At 39.6% G+C, this 19824-nt stretch overlaps 1 protein-coding gene across 1 annotated transcript in view; it reads right to left on the reverse strand.

Annotated features, from left to right (window-relative positions):
• Window positions 1-4482: 4482 nt before the first annotated feature.
• thbs3b (thrombospondin 3b) overlaps window positions 4483-19824 on the reverse strand; it is a 34582-nt gene continuing 19240 nt past the window's right edge. The window contains exons 16-23 of the mRNA XM_052093419.1: window positions 19473-19525; window positions 19037-19230; window positions 18620-18798; window positions 18426-18474; window positions 6627-6823; window positions 5867-6039; window positions 5549-5688; window positions 4483-5265 (exon numbers count right to left, since the gene is read on the reverse strand). Coding sequence (XP_051949379.1) covers window positions 5210-5265; window positions 5549-5688; window positions 5867-6039; window positions 6627-6823; window positions 18426-18474; window positions 18620-18798; window positions 19037-19230; window positions 19473-19525 — 1041 coding nt within the window. The 3' untranslated portion in view covers window positions 4483-5209. The remainder of the gene's footprint in view (window positions 5266-5548; window positions 5689-5866; window positions 6040-6626; window positions 6824-18425; window positions 18475-18619; window positions 18799-19036; window positions 19231-19472; window positions 19526-19824) is intronic.

Genomic DNA, 19824 nt, shown 5'->3' on the forward strand with positions numbered 1-19824 from the left:
ATTGTTTATTGATGCTTCTCCAGTAAAATAATTGTAGTAATAAAGCAACCTCATCATCTGTCCATAAAAATTGCTCGATGCTTTCGCATCGCACAGTTTGTATTCACGGCTTTGTGGAGGAATGCTTATGTTCGCAGGTGCGTAGTGTTTCTTTACAAAGTTACATTGCCAACTAATGGCCTGGCAAGCATAATACAGCGCTTCTAGTTATTTTCGTGCATCCGTGTGAACGTGGATCGTTTTGACAATGTTGTCTTCTGTACGCGGAACTTCTCAAAAATGCAAACGAAAAACTATTCAGTTTTTAGTACATCATTGTTGAGTAAAAGTACTCTTAGTCCGCTTAAACCCCACCCCTTTCTTATAAATACCACAACCTTGCGTAGAGTTGAACGAAATGTCAATCGCGTTGTGTATCCGCTGTAAACTCACAATTAGATCTGCCTCCTTTCCGTTGTGCAATGCCCATATTTTCACAATCCAATCAACAACCAATGGATAAAATAAAATTTCCTGTTTAATAAACTGTTTCACTCGGAAATAGGTGATAATATAGAAGTCCGTCGCAGCTATTAATTTATTGACGGTAGCGCCATCTTTGATTTTTAATGATGACAACGAGACTGTGAGGAATACATTTACCATCTCTTCAATGGCACACACAGTATAAAGCTGTAAAAAGCTCTTAGATCACATCTGATGTTCCACTACTCATGTTGTTGTTTTTTTTGCTACTGTTCTTAGAAAGATATTTTTTCAATGTGTACTGACGCACAGTGGCTGCCGTCGCAGGTGGATGCTGCACACTAGTGGTGTTTGAAGAGAGTCCCGTTCACTGTGTAAAGCACTTTGAGTGTACTGTGAGAAAAGCGCTATATAAATGTAATGTTCATTCAATGTTTTATCCACGGAACGATTCAAAAACACTTTAAACTGCAATACAGTCCATTGAAGAGATAGTACGTCTATCCCTCACCACATTTGTCACTCCTTACAAATCAAAGATGGCAGTGCTGTGAATAAGGTCATTTGTCAGTGTATGTACTGCTGTTTGATGAAGGACGCACTTCTCGGCTGGTAAAACAGTAGGCCTACATTCTTTAGGTATACATGTTAATATGCTTAGATTCCAGACATACTCGAGGATGTGTGCATTCACCCTTACATAATGTAATAACAACAAGTAGAAAACGCATTTTGTAAAAAAAAAAAAAATAATAAAATAAATACAAATAAATGCCACTAAAAAATGAAAGTGATTCTTTGATATTACAGTTTTTCTCAGTCGATTTTATAAATTTCTCCAAACTATAAGTGCTCTCAAAACAATTCACACAGCGGTCGAAACAGGCACTCAAGTTTGCAGAACAATTCAATTTCACTGCAGAATGAAGCAACATATTCTTTCCTGATAATGCATTTATTAAAACTAAATACTAACATCAACACTATAGATGTGCTCTCTGTTGAATTCATAACATTTTCAGCTAGACACACAACTCTATGATTGAAATAACACATTTATCATAACAATACCCAATAAAAACCTTTTTCCATTTGTTTTCATAAAATGCTCACAAAAACAAACACAAAACAACAACAAAAATAGCAGTCTTGCTCAATTGTATGGACCTAAAGCAGCACTATAAGCACAGATGGTATACAGTAATTGTGGACACCTTTTCTTCCTCCAATTTCCTCTTTACCCATTCTCTTCTCATTTGGCACCTCTTTTTCGCATTGCTCTTCCTCTTCTTCCTCATTGTTTGTTTGCTCTGAATTTTCATATTTGACCCTTTAATAGATAGCAAAGTCATGACAGTTGTGTAAAAAAAAATGTAAATTACATTTTCTTATGAATTTTCTTATCAATATGAAGGCATTTGACAATCTGGCGTGCATTTGAGAGTATGACTTTAATTTAGTTGTTTGTGTTAACTGTTTTAAAAGCATGAATTTTAGATTTTAGAAATTTGTATATAGTGTTTCGAGAAAATGAAGAAAATCAAGAAAAATTCACAATCTGTTTAGGACAATTACAAAGTGTTCAGATGGCTGTGTTAACTGTTTTGAGAGTTTAGAGAAATTCATAACATTGATTGAGAAAAACTGGAAGACTTTGACTTCTTCTCTTCTTTGTACCTTTGAGTAAGACACTTAGCATCAGGTGGCTTTATGGTGGACTGTATTTGAACTAATCTATAAAGTGGATAAATATGAATGACTTTTGAATGAACAATCTCAAAGACCTGCAAAGTCTTTCCAGTCTCTACCAGAGAGAAAACTGCATAAGAAAACTAATGCGAAAGATCAAGATCACAGATTTGCGAATAAATCAAGATTATTTCTGATTAACATGGGGATAATGTGTAGGCTATTACAATTAATCATAATGAATATAATAGTATGTATAAGAATAAATATAGCCTATAATATAATCAATTATATGATATACTTTTATGCAATATAATTATTTTATATATTTATTCTGTTACAATTTTATGTCACAACACAAAAAAAAAAAAATCTAATTTTTTGCGGTTCTGTGACTTGCTGAAGAATATCACGCAAATGCAGAACAAATCGACATATTCAGATGTATGCTACCCTCCAGTGACAGTGATGGAAATTACATTTGAAACATTTTCAGAATGGCAGGCTCATTTTGCTTACTAAATTTAAGGCTAATTTTAAAGCTAGCGTGTGTAATCATAAATACACAAATTTTTTTGCATAATTAAAAATGTAACTTGTACACAATAATAAGAGAAATCTGTCCACAGGTGACATTTACCTTGATTTTTCTTATTTGTTTGGTTTTGGTCGTGGTGGAAATTACGCTGCAGTTAATATTGAAATTGTTTATGTTTACTTCACTCTTTGTTAAGATTATGAGTTTTTAAAATACAATATTTTTATGATGAATTTTCATATTTTAAGATTGACAGTGTCGGTCTGGGATTGTAAAATAATTACATATTCCTAGCTTTAATGTGACCATCATATAGCAAAAAGTATATCATCTTTTTCATATTAACCCATGACATAAAATGGCCGTGGATAAAATATATATATATATATATATATATATGAATTGTGTTGTAATTATATTGGTGATGTGGAACCGCATTGCGGTCAAGTCCTGGAACTACTTCATAGCCGTGTGTTTCCTTAAAATTAATTGCACGCGTTAGAACGTCCATCAACCAATCACAATCAAGCATTCAACACACCCGTGATATATATATAAATATATGCCAAGGCCATGAGCCTTTTTTCTGGTTATAGAGGTACAGTCAGTTTCTACTCAGTTATGACATTATATTGGAGGTAAAGCAGCTGCTAATCGTCTAGATTCACGGATTTCCGCAGGACTCTTGTTTGCTTTATGGCTGTCACTTAGATCACATCAGGGAGGACTTCGAATCAGGTCAAAGCAGATACACAAAAAATCAAAGACAACTACAAAACTTTGTGTAGAGTCTGAACAGCTCTAAGAAGAGATCAGAGATGCTGCTTCAGAGGATTCAGTAGTAGAGAAAGCTTTGCAAGATAACTCCAAAGATACTCAACAGGACGAGATTGTGTCATGGACATGAGTATGAGGATAAATCAATGTACAGACGAAGACAGTGAGGTATCCCACCTGAAAAAGGAATTTGTATCTTCGAAGAAGCAGGTCATCAGATCAAAACAGCAGATCCATAAGGGACCAAAATTTCCTACAACACCTCAGAGGCCTTATGTTGATACTGTGAACCGGCATGCTTACAAGCAAATGGAGGACCATCCAGTCATTTGCCAAAAACAAAAATTACAGTATTACTGTATGTCACGCCATGGTAGCTTCATCTCTTTAAATCTCCACAAAACTGCAGAAAATGCGCCGTGATGCGCTTTTCTTAAAGAGACAGTACCATATTAGCAGTGTCCATAACATTTATGCAGTTTCAAAAGAAACTACATACATAGAGAATTATGCTAGAAAAAATAAATAAAAAAAAAAAAACAGAATTGAATAAATACATGATATTTTGAGTCTTATGTGATTTGCTGTATTAACATGTAATAACAATGAATCAGTTATTTAACCAAATAACATTCTACTATTGAAATGAGTGTCACCCTCATCCTCCTGGTGGCTCTCTGGAACTTTGCCTTTAATTCCAGAGGCCTTCCATCTATTCCCTTCTATGTGTGGCGCACACATACTGTGTGAACAGTCCCTTAGACCTTTGTTTTTATACCTGCAAATACACTTCTATACATTCAAAGATAAAGGAAATAAAGTTATTGATGCAGACAATGCACTGTACTAAAATACTATGTTTCACACTCTCGTTCAGTTTTGACAGTTGGCATCCTCTTGACTTATGCTTTTTCTGTTGGTCAATGCTTACACCCCTGAATTGAATTTTTTGGTTTGTTTTTCCATGCGCAATGCATTAGGCACACATCAGTTATATTAGATGAGCACACTGAATACCCTTGCATTAAAAGTGCATAAATCACTATACATTGATCGTGGAAAAATATATTTGTATATTTCATGATAAACAAACATGGAATAGAATGCACATTTCTGGCTTGGACTTATTTTATTTTATTCTATTAATATATTTCAAGTGTAGCATACAAAAACGTAAAGATTTTAAATGTCACAGTCATACCTTACTGCCATGGCTCCTAAAAGCAAGCCATTTATAATTGTATAATGGCTTACATCTAGGCTAATTCAGGAATATATCTGTTAACCGTGTTTGTAAATGCCCTTCATCTGTTTTCTCCGCTAAATTCTGTGGCATGCTACATGGCTAACAAGAGCCTTGTCCATGGTGCTGAATTTACAAATCAGCCAATCTAGCTTATTCACTCAATCAACTAGCTTTCATTGACCACAATCTAGCTTTTACAGAACAGACAACACATTATGGGGGGTTGAAATTAAACACTACAGTGCAAATTTGTGGAGTACAAATGTATGTCCCTGAATACGGTTCAATTACATCAGGATTTATTATGCACACTGTTTGAAAGATGTTCAGTTATTTAGTCAGTTGTATGACTACCTTTAAGTCATAATTTCACAACATAAAAAAAAAAAAATATTTCAAAAACTCTCTTTTAACACATTCACATTTACCCAAACCAACAAATAAGGTAGACACAGTTTGTTGACATCTTGAGGTAAGGAGATGCTGAGTGAGGCTTATGTCCAGAGAATCAGCTGTTTCTGGAACAGCATGAAGTCATCAGGTATGGAATCTGAGAAAATACAAGAAGCAGAGGAAAAAATTTACTTTTATTTTATTAAACATTGACTATATTCAGCAAGCAATATAAAAAAATTAAAAAACACCACATGTTTAGTAAACAGTTGCTTTTTTGTTTAATAATTATTAGGAATAAACAATGTATTTGCACTCACAAGTGTACGTTAATAGTTATTTTAAAATGGCTTTGAAAATGGCTCATCCAATCCAAATTTAGAGTTTGAACTATACATTACATTTTATATTCAGAATGCCTCGCACATCGTGATACTTACCGTTGCATCGATAACCGAGATTAGACCATATGATGTTCTCTTGGGAGAAGCAGAATACACCCAGCCGCCCGCCTCTCATAGTGGTGTCTATCACAACTCCTGAATCTGCCACCAATGCTGTGCCCTCATACAATCTTAACCTGAACCGTGCATATAGAGAACCAAGTCACCCACTACAAAAAACATACTTATTTTATCACAAAAGCATACTTGTGTGAGTCATCATTCTGAGAAACAACTTTCCCCTCGAGTTTGTTCTAGAAAAATCTCTTGTAAGCCTTAGAAATTAAAATCAGATCAGACATAAAGAGCTCTCACCTTATGTAGCCCACCTGCGGGCGGTGACTGAGGTGCCAGCGATAGGACGTCCTATCTCTCCAACCCACATTTCTTGGGTCCTTCCATAGCAATTTAACTTCCCCAGGTGTGTCACCTGTGTGCCAGAGGGCATTACGCAGATACTCACCAGGGCCTGTACTGGACTTCACTGCCTAGAAGAGTGAGGAATGTATGTATTTTGGCAAAACACATTAACTGAATGTACAGTGTTTTAGGTATTCATTCATGTATATTTATAAATTTTTTGAAAAACTCACTGTTAAAGGATTATTATGCCATATGTGAATCTAAAAGACATATGCTGTATGGAAATGAAGCCTAAAAAAGCATTGCAAATAATTAAAGTAAATCAAATTTAGGCAAATATATTCTAAGTGCTTGCTGTTAGTGAAAGAGTAAAATATTTGACCAGGCTTGAATTTGTTTATGTGACTTTAAATCAGCAAATCACACTAAAGTTGGGCTACACAAGTGTTACTTGAATGACTTGAAGAATGAACAAAAATCATATCTGGAAAACTGCTCTTCAAATTATTTTCATATATACAGTAAATTCTTAAAAATCTTAAAATCTTAAATTCATTAATTTTGAGTTTTGTGCTATGGGCCCAAACAGTATTTGATCAAGTGTATGAACCCCCTTTTTTTTAAAATTATGTATAAAAAATAAAAAAAAATTATATATATATATTTATTTATTGGTATAGTAACTTTGTTATTTTTTCACGTCTCCGCTCACCTTAAGCTGTAGTCCAGGCTGTGCTGAGGCTTTGAAGGGTAAGTTCTGCCAGTACGTCTGTTCAGTCTGTTTCCACATCACCACATAGAAGCTTGAAGAGTCCTGATAGCCAAAGATGAAGCCCACGTAATCATCATCAGTGATGGTGTTCACATGGAGCGTGCCCTCAAAATCAACACCATTAAATGCTGTGTAGCCTAAATAAAGAATGAGGTTAATGGGTAGTTGGCATGACATGTGCAGCAGAGACATCAGTATCACACAGTGTGGCATAGCCATAGCCTACTTAATCTAAACTTAATCTAAATAGAAAACATTCTACTTCTGGTAAATTATTATTCATGCCGTTTAAACTCATATACTGTGCTCTGGTCAAAACTGACCGATAAATAATTTCTTTCTTTCTTCTGAGAACCGTAGCTTATTTCATTCAGTCGGAATAAAATTCTATGACTTTGTTCACACAGGGCATTTGAATATGCAAAAAATGCTTTAGATCATTTTCATACAATTTTATTGGTTTTATTTCACTTTGTTACACCTGTGGTGCTCCCAGTCTAAAGTAACCGGCCATTGGAAATTAATTACAGCAATATTACGTTTTCAGGAGCATCCCAATGATTTAGATGAGCACATATGTGGATGTGTGTTTGCACACACAATGTCCTTGGACACGTGCACACACACACAGACACGCACGCACACACACACAATGTGTGTTGAGAGCTCTTTTGCCAACGTCTTTCCATGTACACTCTATGAGGAATATTTCAAGATCTACTTATCATATTATGTTGTGTTTGGGCTCGTTTGAATCAGGATAGTCTGCTGTAAGTTACGATATGTCATTGTGTAAGTCAGGGGTATTCACTTAAAGTTTCAAAAGGTCCAGTCTTTACATTTCCTTCCCAGCAAAGGTTCGGAAAATAATAACTAGCACGATGTCAGTTGTCAGTATGGCTTTGAAATTATGTTCTTTTTTTAACTTTCCATGTTGGCAAAAATAAAAAATTAAACAGTCAAAATAATCTCTTCAATGCAGAGATGAGGACACTGGCCCAGAGACAAAGAAAAAGCAGCGGGTGTGAGGGATTTCATTAGTCAAGGGCACTTGGATATTAATATTACAAGATAAGATCAACATTTGTTTTCAAGCTGGGAGACAGCAGTCCAGTTTTTGTGATTTATATACATTCTGATCTTTTTTTTTTTTTACATTCAGATACCTATATATGGGACATAGGAGGAAATATAGGTTACTGTATAGGGGTTCAGTGGTAACCCCTGAGATAAATTTTAGAACATTTTTTATATTTTCCCAAAGTGAGAATCTAATAACAATAAACTTATAATTTACATCTTAAAAATACTGTTTGCTTAAGTTAAGCATAATTGGGCTGACTCTGAAATAATGGGAACATTATTATCAGAAGCAGAGAAGTCTAACAGGCTAACTAACCATTTCTATTGATTACAACTAATATTGACATCTCAAATTTATTCTCAGAAAATTAAACCAATAAACTGTTTGTCATGAAAGGCACATAACACACTAATTTATAAAGCTAAATTTAGATGGAAAAAGATGTTAGTCAAAAAGGTGGCACGTGAACTTGACCTGTCACAAACCTGCTTTAGTTGAACAGTCATTTATCAGACAGATGAAGAGTTTCACTTTGCTTTATTCTCGTTTTCTGCAGTGTGTTATAGCGAAAGATGCCAGTCTTCATCTACATTACTGCTCACCGTATCTCCGCGCTGTTGTGCTATGTAGCCTAATCAGGCTTTTTGGGACGCCTCGTGTATATCGGGAGTGAGAGAGGCAACAAGCACAGAGCAGTAATGAAGCATGTTCGGCGCTTGAGATTATATAGCTCTGATCGCACCTTTGTGCTTGTGGTGTTTATAGCTCCGTTGTTATGACGCAATGCTCACTAAAACAGTAGAAACATTAAGATAGGACAACCGTTATCATTACCATTGTCACAGTCTGGGGTTCGGACTCGTTTCAGCAAGTAATAAGGAAACAAACATGTGACAAAAAGACACTCCTTTTTATTGCATTTGTGGGAATTTCATACACTCATACTCACTGCAGTTTGGCCTCAGAGTGAAACAAATTTGATCATTGCATTTTACTAATAGAGAACTTTCCAATTATATATATATATATATATATATATATATATATATATATATATATATATATATATAAAACACATGTCTATCTCATCTTATTTATCTTTCTACCAACTCTCAAATTTTCAAATGATGAGAACAAAACAGTTATAATTTGTCAGCAAATTAAAATGCATTATACCACGGTTCTGATGAATGCTTGATTCTGATTGGTTCATGGAAATTCTAAGGTGTGCACTTATTTTTCAATTGAAGGCAGGGCTATAAAGTAGTTACAGGTCTTGACCACATAACGGTTCCATATCACTTTGCCAAATAGCCCTACAGGCTACCACAACAAAACAACCAATTAAAACAAAGACATTGATTAAAGTAAATCGGTTAAGATCATCAAACAATGTCTAAAATATCCAACATTTATTTCAATTTTGGTTAAAAAGAGCCCTTGCGCTCCCTCGTCTCCCCGCAATTACACACACTCATACACACATATGCACACACACACACTGAGAGACTCGAGTCCTGACCAACAAATAGAGCCGCACCCCAGCGACTTGATCAATACAACATTATTACTATTATAATTACTATTATCCGAAATATCTTTCACCCTAATCAGTCTCCACGACGCTTGTGCCAGGCTATGTGCACGTTAAGGCCACGTGAAGTGTCGAACGCCCGCTGGCAGGAGGTCACGGACAGATCCAACCGGTGACAGGGGTCGAATGACTGAGATGACTGGCTGATGCACCACCTGTGCCCCCTACTGTGCCAACTTGCTGTGCTTTAGCCACCCTGCGCTCTGCTCGTTGTTGTGAGCATCGCTCCTCTGCCCTCTGTTGTTGTTGGAGGGCGACTGCCTCCAACTGGCCAGCAGCATCCTTCACAAGCCTCCTCCAAAGAGGCCGATCTTGACACTGCTGGTACCAGTCGTCGGCAAGTCCACTCCGCTCCACATCCTCCTGTACCACATCACTCCATCTCTTCTCCAGCCTGTGCTGCGCCCGCTTAGCCCCCTCTATCCGGCCGAACAAAAACTGTTTAGGCTTGTTTTGGTTGGGCTGATGGTAAGGCCCCATCTCTTAGTGGCAAGCTCCAGGTTCATCAGCAGCGCCTCCAACTCCTCCTCTGTGTGAGCAGCAATCACCAGATCATCAGCATACATAATGTGGTTGACCAATAGGGAGCCATCCCTTGACCGCACCCGGGCATCGATCAACCTCCCATTATATCTGTACCAGATGGAAATTCCTCCAGTACAGCCATCGAAGGCTTCACGAACCACATGGTCGAAATAGATATTAAATAATGTGGGAGCCGGAGGACATCCCTGTCGCACTCCAAGGTGAACAGGGAATGGCTCCGACTCCCGACCACGTAGTTTTACCCAGGCCCGCTCGCCATCATGAAGGTCCTTAATGATCACGAGCAGTGGGTCCGGGACTCCGAAAGCACGAAGAACAACCCAGAGCCCAGGCCTACTGATGGTATCATAGGCCTTGACCAGGTCAATAAAGTAGAGATGTAGGTCTTGCTGGAATTCCCTACACCTCTGCTGTAGCAGACGGACAGAGAATATGGCATCTGTGCAAGACCGCCCCTTCCTGAAACCACACTGGGGCTCCGCAAGTCTCTCCTCAGCGTGCCTGGCAAGGCGATGTTGAATAATCCTTGCCAGAACCTTTCCCGGCACACTGAGGAGTGAGATGCCCCTACAGTTATTACAATCTGAGCGGTCCCCCTTTTTAAAGAGAGGGACCACCAGGGCATACTTCCAATCCTGCGGAACCCGCCCAGTGGTCCAGACTGTTGTTATGATGTCATGTAGGGCAGTCTGTGGACAAACACCTCCCTCCCTCAGCATTTCACTGGGGAGATCATCTCTGCCCGGTGCCTTTCCTGGCCTCAGGCTCTGGATCGCCTTCAGTACTTCCTCCAAAGATGGCACCTCAGCCAGCCACCCACAGGGAGCGACTTCTTCCTTCAATATTTGTGGCCAAATCCTGGACCGAGATCTTTGGACATTGACCAAACGGCTGATTTTGACATCCCAGCGAAGTATGTTGCTTTTACCGGCGCGGGAACTCGAGGTAATATTCCTCCAACAAACATGGTGATAACACCGTGCCTTAAACAGCAGCAGATGAAATTGTTTCAGACTGTAAATCATGCGAGCGTGTTGTGGGACGCAAAAACGAAGCCGAAAGGCATTTTTGGTGGTCATTTGAACATACGTAGCATTATCTCAAAGACCGAACAACTGGAACATTTACTAACGGACTCAAACATCGATTACTTATGCCTCACAGAGACTTGGTTAACCCCAACAACACCTTTATCTGTTTTTAATATCCCAGGGTATAATGTGTACAGACGGGACAGAAGGAAAGGGAAAGGGGGTGGAGTCCTGATATATGTGAAAGACAGCATTCAAAGTCAGCAAATTGTTTTTCCAGAAAACAATTTGGAATGCTTGGGGGTAAAAATTATATTATCTCCCCAAATGTATTTTGCTGTCTTTGCAGTCTACCGCCCTCCTACCGCCACAAATGAATTTTATGATTGTCTAAATGTTATACTTAAACAACATGGAAAAATGGAAGTTCCCCTTCTGTCGCTCTCTTACGTTGTGTCAGAGAACGACACTAGGGGTCTCTCTTGAGCGCCGATATTCACCTCTGTACTATGAAAAAAGGCCAATGAGAGTTGGCAGCCAGTATTTGCATGTCCCGCCCCCGGACATACGGGTATTTAAGCGGCGCAAATACGGGAGTTCATTCAGAAAATTTCTTCAGAGCCGATGGTCGTGTTTGCAGTTTGCTGCGTGACTACACACCGAGTTCCTGCTATCCTCTGCTGCATGCTGTTGGATTCTGCGGCGCACAACAGCGGCTTTCTCCTGGTTGCACGGCTGTGCACTTCCTGCCCCTGAGCGCATCGACAGTTGCAGAAATAAGAAAGATCTCTCACGAGTCTTTCTTTCATAAAAGAGTTATTTCCTTCTTCGTTCTCACGGCACTTTTGTTTCAGGCCTCAACAGTCCCGGCGCCCAGGATGCGGTGCTCCCGCCCTCAGCCCCACGACTGTTCCCCGGCCGGCCGGTTCAGATGAGTCCAGAGGACGCCGACATCAGACCTCCTCCTCTGTCACGAACCCGCCCCCTGCCGGGTGCGCGGAACAAGGTAAGTGCTTTGAGCTTATTCTCAGCGACCGGGCTCCTCAGAAAAATCCTGAATGAACTCCCGTATTTGCGCCGCTTAAATACCCGTATGTCCGGGGGCGGGACATGCAAATACTGGCTGCCAACTCTCATTGGCCTTTTTTCATAGTACAGAGGTGAATATCGGCGCTCAAGAGAGACCCCTAGTGTCGTTCTCTGACACAACGTCTCGTTCCCTCCATCGGGGAACTGAGGTTACATACGTAACCTAGACGTTATTCTTATGGGTGATTTGAATTTAAATTGGCAAGACAAAACACGTAGGAAAAAGCTTAAAGATATTGCCAAAACTTTTCAGATGACGCAGATAATCCATAAGCCTACAAGAATAACAAAATCTTCCCAAACACTTTTAGATGTAATTTTTACAAATAAACCAGATAGAATTAGAAAGATTTATAACCTCATCACTGGGCTATCAGATCATAATCTTACTCTGGTCTCCAGAAAACTGTCAAAAACACGCTTTAAAAATCAGAATTCAATGAAGGGGAAATCCATGCCTTTTATCGCTCCAAAGGACATGGCCTTCATTGAAAATGAGATAAAGCAAGTAAACTGGTATGACACAATTAGTAGTATGCCCTGTGAGCCAGCCTGTGCTGATTTAATGTCGACCATTAAAGACATTATATTAAAATACACCAGGAAAAGAGGCAAGAAAACAAATACAAAATATAATCTACCCTGGTTCAACACTAATCTCTGGGAAATAATGAAAAAAAGGGATGCTTCTTTGAAAAAGTTTTTAAAAACAAAATTAAATACTGATCACCTGATTTTTAAAAGTTTAAGAAATAAAGTTACACAACAACTTAGAAAGGCTAGAGCAAATTTCTTCCTCAATGTTATTAGTGAGGCAAAAGGAAACCCTAAAAAATTATGGAAGAGCATTGACAAATTACTTGGAAGGGGAAAATCAGCAAATAAACACTTAAAACTCGTGGTGGATGGCTGTATTCAGGATGATGATCAGATTATTGGGGAATGTTTTAATGATTATTTTATAAATTCAGTACAAGAATTGAGTCTAAGATTTCCAAAAATTCAACTTACACAAACTTTAACCTGTAGTGATTCTGCCTTCAAGTTCTCTTTAATCAACCCAGACAAAGTGGAAAATGTAATCTCACTTCTATCTAATAGTAAAGCTAAAGATATATATGGTTGTGATACAGCTTTTTTAAAACAACACAAGACATCTATTATGATACCTCTAGCGATGATTATAAACAAGTCTTTTAATGAAAATATCTTTCCCAGTGTGCTTAAATATGCCATTGTCACCCCTGTGCATAAATCTGGAGATACCCAAGTGGTCTCTAACTACCGACCCATCAGTATTCTCCCAGCTGCATCAAAGGTTATTGAAAAGGTTGTGGCAGAACAACTAATAGCACATCTGAACTCTAAGTCTTTTTTCCATCCGATGCAATTTGGTTTCAGGAAAAAACATTCCACTGAAACTGCATGCTGTTACTTCCTTGAGGAAATTAAAATTAGCTTAGATCAAGGAGGAGTGCTGGGAGCAGTCTTCTTAGATTTACGCAAAGCCTTTGATACAGTTAACCATGAGGTACTGATACACAAACTGGGCAAATACGATATTTCAACAAATGTCCAAAATTGGATAAAATCTTACTTGATAAATCGAAAACAATGTGTGCAAATAAATGGAACATTGCCAACGTCTCTTCACTCCACTGTGGGAGTACCACAAGGATCAATTTTAGGGCCTCTGTTGTTTTGCTTATATATTAATGACCTGCCTTTGGTCTGCAAGGGCATAAACATTGTTATGTATGCTGATGACACAGTTTTATATACCCATGGGAGAAGTGCAACAGAAGTAGCCAAAAAGTTATCAAGTGTTATGAGCAAGGTCAGTGACTGGTTATATGACTCATGCCTCACATTAAATGTTGAGAAAACTGTAAATTTGTTTTTCACAAACCGGTCTAAACTTAATATTTATCCGGAAATTTTATTAAGTGGCCAATATATAAAACATGTAGATACATTTAAATATCTGGGGGTAACTTTAGATTTGACACTTAGTTTTAAAGGTCATGTTAAAAATATGTGCAATAAATTGAAATTTAACTTAGTAAATTATAGATACATAAGAAACTCTCTCACTACTGTTGCATCCAGTACATATCTGAATGCAATGATCATTTCCCACCTTTTGTACTGTATTACATCCTGGTCTCAAGCATGTAAGACAGTCATACAACCCATAGAATCCCTGTATAAAAACTGCCTCAAGATTCATGATAAAAAAACACGTCATTATCATCACTGTCATATACTGGTCAAACATGATCTACTTAGTCTTGATAATCTAATAAAACACTCAAATACGTCTTTGATTCATAAAAGCATATATAGTGCTACTGCTCCCCCTCTGAAAAAGTTTGTAACACTTTGCTCCGAAAAAACAGTGCGAACAACTAGAAGTGTCACATGGGAGGAGTGTAGCATCCCACAACGTAAAACACAATTTGGGAGCTCCACCTTCTCATGTGTGGCCATGAGACAGTGGAATACCCTTCCCACAGAACATATCTTATGCACAGATTTTCACACTTTTTCGGGCTTGACAAAAAGTTGGTTGCTAAAGCTAAGCAGGTCGCCAGTGGCTGGCGGTGAAGTCGCTAGTGGGTGTTCCCACTACTGGTTGCCTAGTAACGTTTATAAATGACATTCACGGATGTCATTCCATTGCTGTTGACAGCTAATCTTTTTTCTTGCCACTAAAAACAAACATTTTGGAGGGAAAAGACTAAATATAAATGGGATCAGTACATAAAATGCTTTATATCAAAGATGAATGAGAAACAAGTCGTGCTGTTTGCCAGAGTGGCTGTTTATCTGTGGCGGAAACGCAAACGCCGGTCTGTCTGGGTCCATAAAATCCCCGCGATCTCAGATACACCTTTCCACGCAGTATTTTTCTTTAAAATGTCCTTGTACGTGGGAAGAGACATATCATAGAGCACTGGAAAATTTCTAACAGCAAGAATTAGCCTTTCATCCATCTTTCCGTTACTGCAGGAGCTGAGAGAAAGAGAGAAGGATCACGTGAGCTCTCCCGTCGTCTCTCCTATTGGCTGTCGCTTCTGTTAGTCGCTCCAAAGTTGAACTTTTCTCAACTTTGTCGCGTCGCTGGACACGCCCACATCTAGCGCCAACGGTCGCGACAGCTCGTGTCGCCGGAAGTCGCTGTGCTCGCATTGAAAATGAATGGTATTGAGTTGCTGTCGCGCGCGATGTCGCTGGCAGAGTGTACGCACCTTAAGTAAGCAAGTTTGCACACATCGTTAAGATAGTGTGTGTGTGTGTGTGTGTGTGAGTGAGTAAGTGAGTGTGTGTCTGTGTGTGTGTGTGTGTGTGTGTGTGTGTTGTGTTTGAATGAGTGTCTAGAGTTGGATTGTGCTATAATGTGCTTAAAATGCTGCTAAAACTTTTGTGTGTTTGTTGGGGAGGGGTGAAACAGAGAGTAAATAGGCTGATGGTCTCCCTGTTTCTGTATTGCTAACCTGTATATCTGTAATTACGATGGAAATCACTCTATCCATAATCCTGTGCAATTATTATTTTAAAATCATTTTAAAATTGTCATACCTGCCCAGGGACTACAGGTGGAAATTAGCAATTGTTGCTACAACCTGGCCCAAGACATATTCTCTTGTTTAACAAGTTTAATGTTTATTTGTGCATTGTCCCTGTTTCAAATAAAATAATTTCCATTCCATTCCATGGCACCGCAGCCCCAGCAGGGTCATCCCCACTTTGTCCCACAATGTTTTCCAGGCTCAGGGACTTCCCCTCCCTCAGGACCTCACAGAAATGCTCAGCAAATCTGTAAACCTGTTTCTGGGGGTCGGAGATTGGATCACCATTCTTTCCCCTAATGATGGTAATAGGTGTGGCGCTGCAAGTAACTTTTTTGATAGAATTAAAGAGCGATTTGTGATCGTGGGCCACTGAGGCAGACTCCATCTCCTCAGCAACCCGCGACCACCAACCATCCTTGCAGCGCCTCACGGCTCTCCGAACCTCCGAGAGAAGGCTGCGGTAATCCTCCTCATTCTCTGACGTGGGATGCTGTAGACGATGAGAGTGGGCCTGTCACTTTTTCTCAGCCAGCCTGAACACCTCCTCTGGTCTGGACCGTGTGCCCAAAACTGCCATTGCGGTTACATGAGCCACAGCCCTAAACCTCGCCCATTTTCCCTCGACATCCAGAGGAGTGGGGGACGATGCCAACCCCAGCTGCAAGTGATGCTGAAATTCTCGCATGCAACTTTCATCAGCTAGCCTAGACCAGGCCACTATGGGTTTGAAAGCGGTCCTGGGTTTACACCCACCACCGGAGTGGAAGAATGGCAGGCACATCTTACAGATGACAAGTCGATGGTCAGTGGGCAGATCAGCTCCACGGTAGGTCCTGGTGTCAAGGACATGGGCCCGTATCCGCTGCTCCGTCACTATGTAGGCCAGCAGATGTTCTTGCTTGGACCCGGCATGCATCCATGATGTTGTGTGGATGCGCCGATGACGGAACAGTGTGTTGGTAATTACAAGCCCATGGGCTGCACAAAAATCTAGCAGCCTCCTGCCGTTGTTATTGAGCTGATCAGGCCCATGTCTTCAAATCACTCCTGACCAGGTGCTAGTATCATGACCAACTCGGGCATTGAAATCACCCAACATGATGATTCTATCCCGAGGGGCCACTTTAGCCAACACCTGTGACAGGAGGTCATAGAAGGCATCTGACTCATCGGTCTTTCCCGCATCCCTCCACGGATGTTCATCTTCGGTGGCTACACACGACGACGAACATCCGTGGAGGGATGCGGGAAAGACCGATGAGTCAGATGCCTTCTATGACCTCCTGTCACAGGTGTTGGCTAAAGTGGCCCCTCGGGATAAAGACCGACCGGCCGGACGAGTGTAAAGCAGTCAATGGAAAGGAGGAGGTGAGAACCGGCTTGACAATATAAATAATAGTTTTAATGATAAACTTATCAGACAAACACACACAACGGACATGTCCGCAAACTATCTCTCTCTCCCGCACAATCCTCCGCAGTCGGCCTTTATCCCTCTCGGAGGCTTGATTAGCCTGATAAGCGACCGGGTGTGTAGAATCACGACCCGGCCCCGCCCTGTCACAAAGGGTAATCCCAGAAGCGAGATATCTAATTTTCTGAGTTTCTCTTTTTTGAAACCTCAAATACAAACGCACACACACACACACACACACACACACACACACACACAAACGCATCTTATTACTCCTGTAATCCTCCAGTAAAGCAGCGCAAGCCTCGTTATCCTCCGTTGCTATTTCTAACATGACGTTTTCGAATTAACAATGAAGGCTTGAGCTGTATTAAAGAAGAGATGAAGAAAATAGTTCCACTCATAAGAGCGTTTGTCTTGAGATAAAACCCTGAACCATGTCTTAATGTGTGGTAACTGTGGTATTAGTGGAAAAATTGATTCCGGCACGTTGAATTATTTAAAAATGATGCACACCCGAGGTGCAACGTTCTGCATTACCACCTCGAGTGTGAATTATTTTTCAACAATTCTACCTATTTAAAAATGGGTAGGATCAGTTATATGCATTGTAAATTTCAAATTCTAGGCTTTAAAATGACACCTATTTTGTTTAGATCAAGCAAGTGGTTATTAATTTATTACATAAATGGAAACGCAGCGTAGTTCTAGCGGGAAGACTAGCAGCTGTACATCATCGCACTATTAGCTGGGTAATTTACAGCCAATCGCATGTAAGCCGTTGCTTTATAAGTCTGCTCACAATCTATCACATTGCTGTTTCAGTGTGCTAACGCGGCAACCTCCACCACCCCACCACCACCAGTTGAGGGCCATCCTGCACGGGGTAGGCTCCTCGCCCCTGCCTCCTATCTCCGGCAGGATATGACGGTTCCGAGTACTACAACTTCGGACCGCCAGACGGGGCCAACGCCAAAGAGAGACATTACTTTTCTGTTTTATATTCATCAAATAAATGTCATCTTCAAATTCACTCAAGTCTGCGAGTCTTCCTGATAGAATTATTATTCTTTTTTTTCTGCAGGGAGTGCCCCCCACTAGCACGGTATGAGCTCAGTTCAATATCTTGTGATAATAGATGCAATATGAGAGATTTGTTAACAATCTTAGTGGGCCGGGTGGTCATTTTGACTGGGAACACAAAACAAGGGTTAATGACCTACAAGCTAGAAGGTGATAAAAAATGCTGAACAAAACTAGGCCAGGCACAGCACCTTATAACTACACTTGCTTTTATACATTCAGATATATTTTAATATTAAATCTTGATGTTGATTAAATACATGACTATTACTCTGTTGTTTGTGTTGATGTAGATATCAAGCATGGTAAATTTAAGTACATACCCACAGCCAAACCAGGGTCACTGTTCATGGTCTGCACAATCTCCATTCCCTACAAAAACCACCAGAAGGTTTGCTTTATATTACTTCACAGTCTTTTGACTTTGAGCAACAGCTTTGTAAAGGCTAAAAGACAAAAACACAGAACTGTAACACTGCATTAATGAAAAAGATACAAATGACTGGTTAATGATCACCTGATTTAGTACCACCCAGTTGGGGTCGATCTGAGCATCTCCCTCTGGGTCGAGAATTACTGTCTGGAACGCCCTGAAGTCTGTCATCGTGACCTCTGCACTTTCAGGACATGCATCCAACAAATCATTTACTTTATCGTTGTCAAAGTCAGTCTCACACACGTCACCAACTCCACTGGCTGATGAGAGAGAGGGTAAACAAATATGGTCATTCACAGACTGGGATGTTTAAATAAATGCTGTCATGTGATTATTTAAAGAAAAATGCATTTTCAATCCAATTGTGTCAAATATATTAACTCTCATTAACACTTAATTAGCAGTCCAATTAAATCATGACAAAAATGATGGTTGTAATTACATAGTGCACACAGTATACATAAGTTATACTGCCGAAATCTTAATAAAGAATCAGACCATCAGAGTCTTTCTGACTGGGGTTGGGAATAAGTCTGCAGTTATCCGGGCCGGGAGGAAGGATGTCTGGAATTCCATCGTTATCATCATCATCATCGCACTCGTCCCCGATGCCATCGTTATCTGAGTCCAGCTGAGAACTGTTGGGCACTTCAGGGCAGTTATCTCTTGAGTCTTGATAACCATCACCATCCCTAAACACAAAGAATCGTTTCCACTAGAACTACATACACTGAATGCAAAGCACACTTTCTGATGAATAAATCTCACTACAAAAGTAATATAAGCGCAACTGAATTACATAAGCATGTAACCAAATATTGCACCACACACTTTAAGAAGACAATCTATAGTAAACATTTTTTTTTTACCTGTTTATACTGTGTTTTAAGGTAAAATAAGCATTTGCTTATACTTTTGCCATGAGCAAACTTACATATCCTTGTTTGTATCACATACATCTCCCACCAAGTCATTATCCATATCCGACTGCAAAAAAGCAACAAAATGAAAATGTCATTATTGCTTTGCACACATAAAATCAGTCTCCACCAGAGCTCACAAATCATATTGCATAAATTGTATTTTGGCTTTGTTATAAACACACGCATAATTAAAATTAATTTAAACCACTGATCTCAGTTCAGGAGAATCTGTGCTGTCAGTAAAGGGTTAAAATTTCGATGCATGGAGTCATGTGATAAAACAACATAGTGCCGACCACAGCAGAGTTTGTTGAGAAATGCCAACAAAACTACATCTGGTAATAAACCTAATTAAGTGTTTAC

The sequence above is a fragment of the Xyrauchen texanus genome, chromosome 26 (assembly GCF_025860055.1).
Source record: "Xyrauchen texanus isolate HMW12.3.18 chromosome 26, RBS_HiC_50CHRs, whole genome shotgun sequence".
In the NCBI taxonomy this organism is placed as follows: Eukaryota; Metazoa; Chordata; class Actinopteri; order Cypriniformes; family Catostomidae; genus Xyrauchen; species Xyrauchen texanus.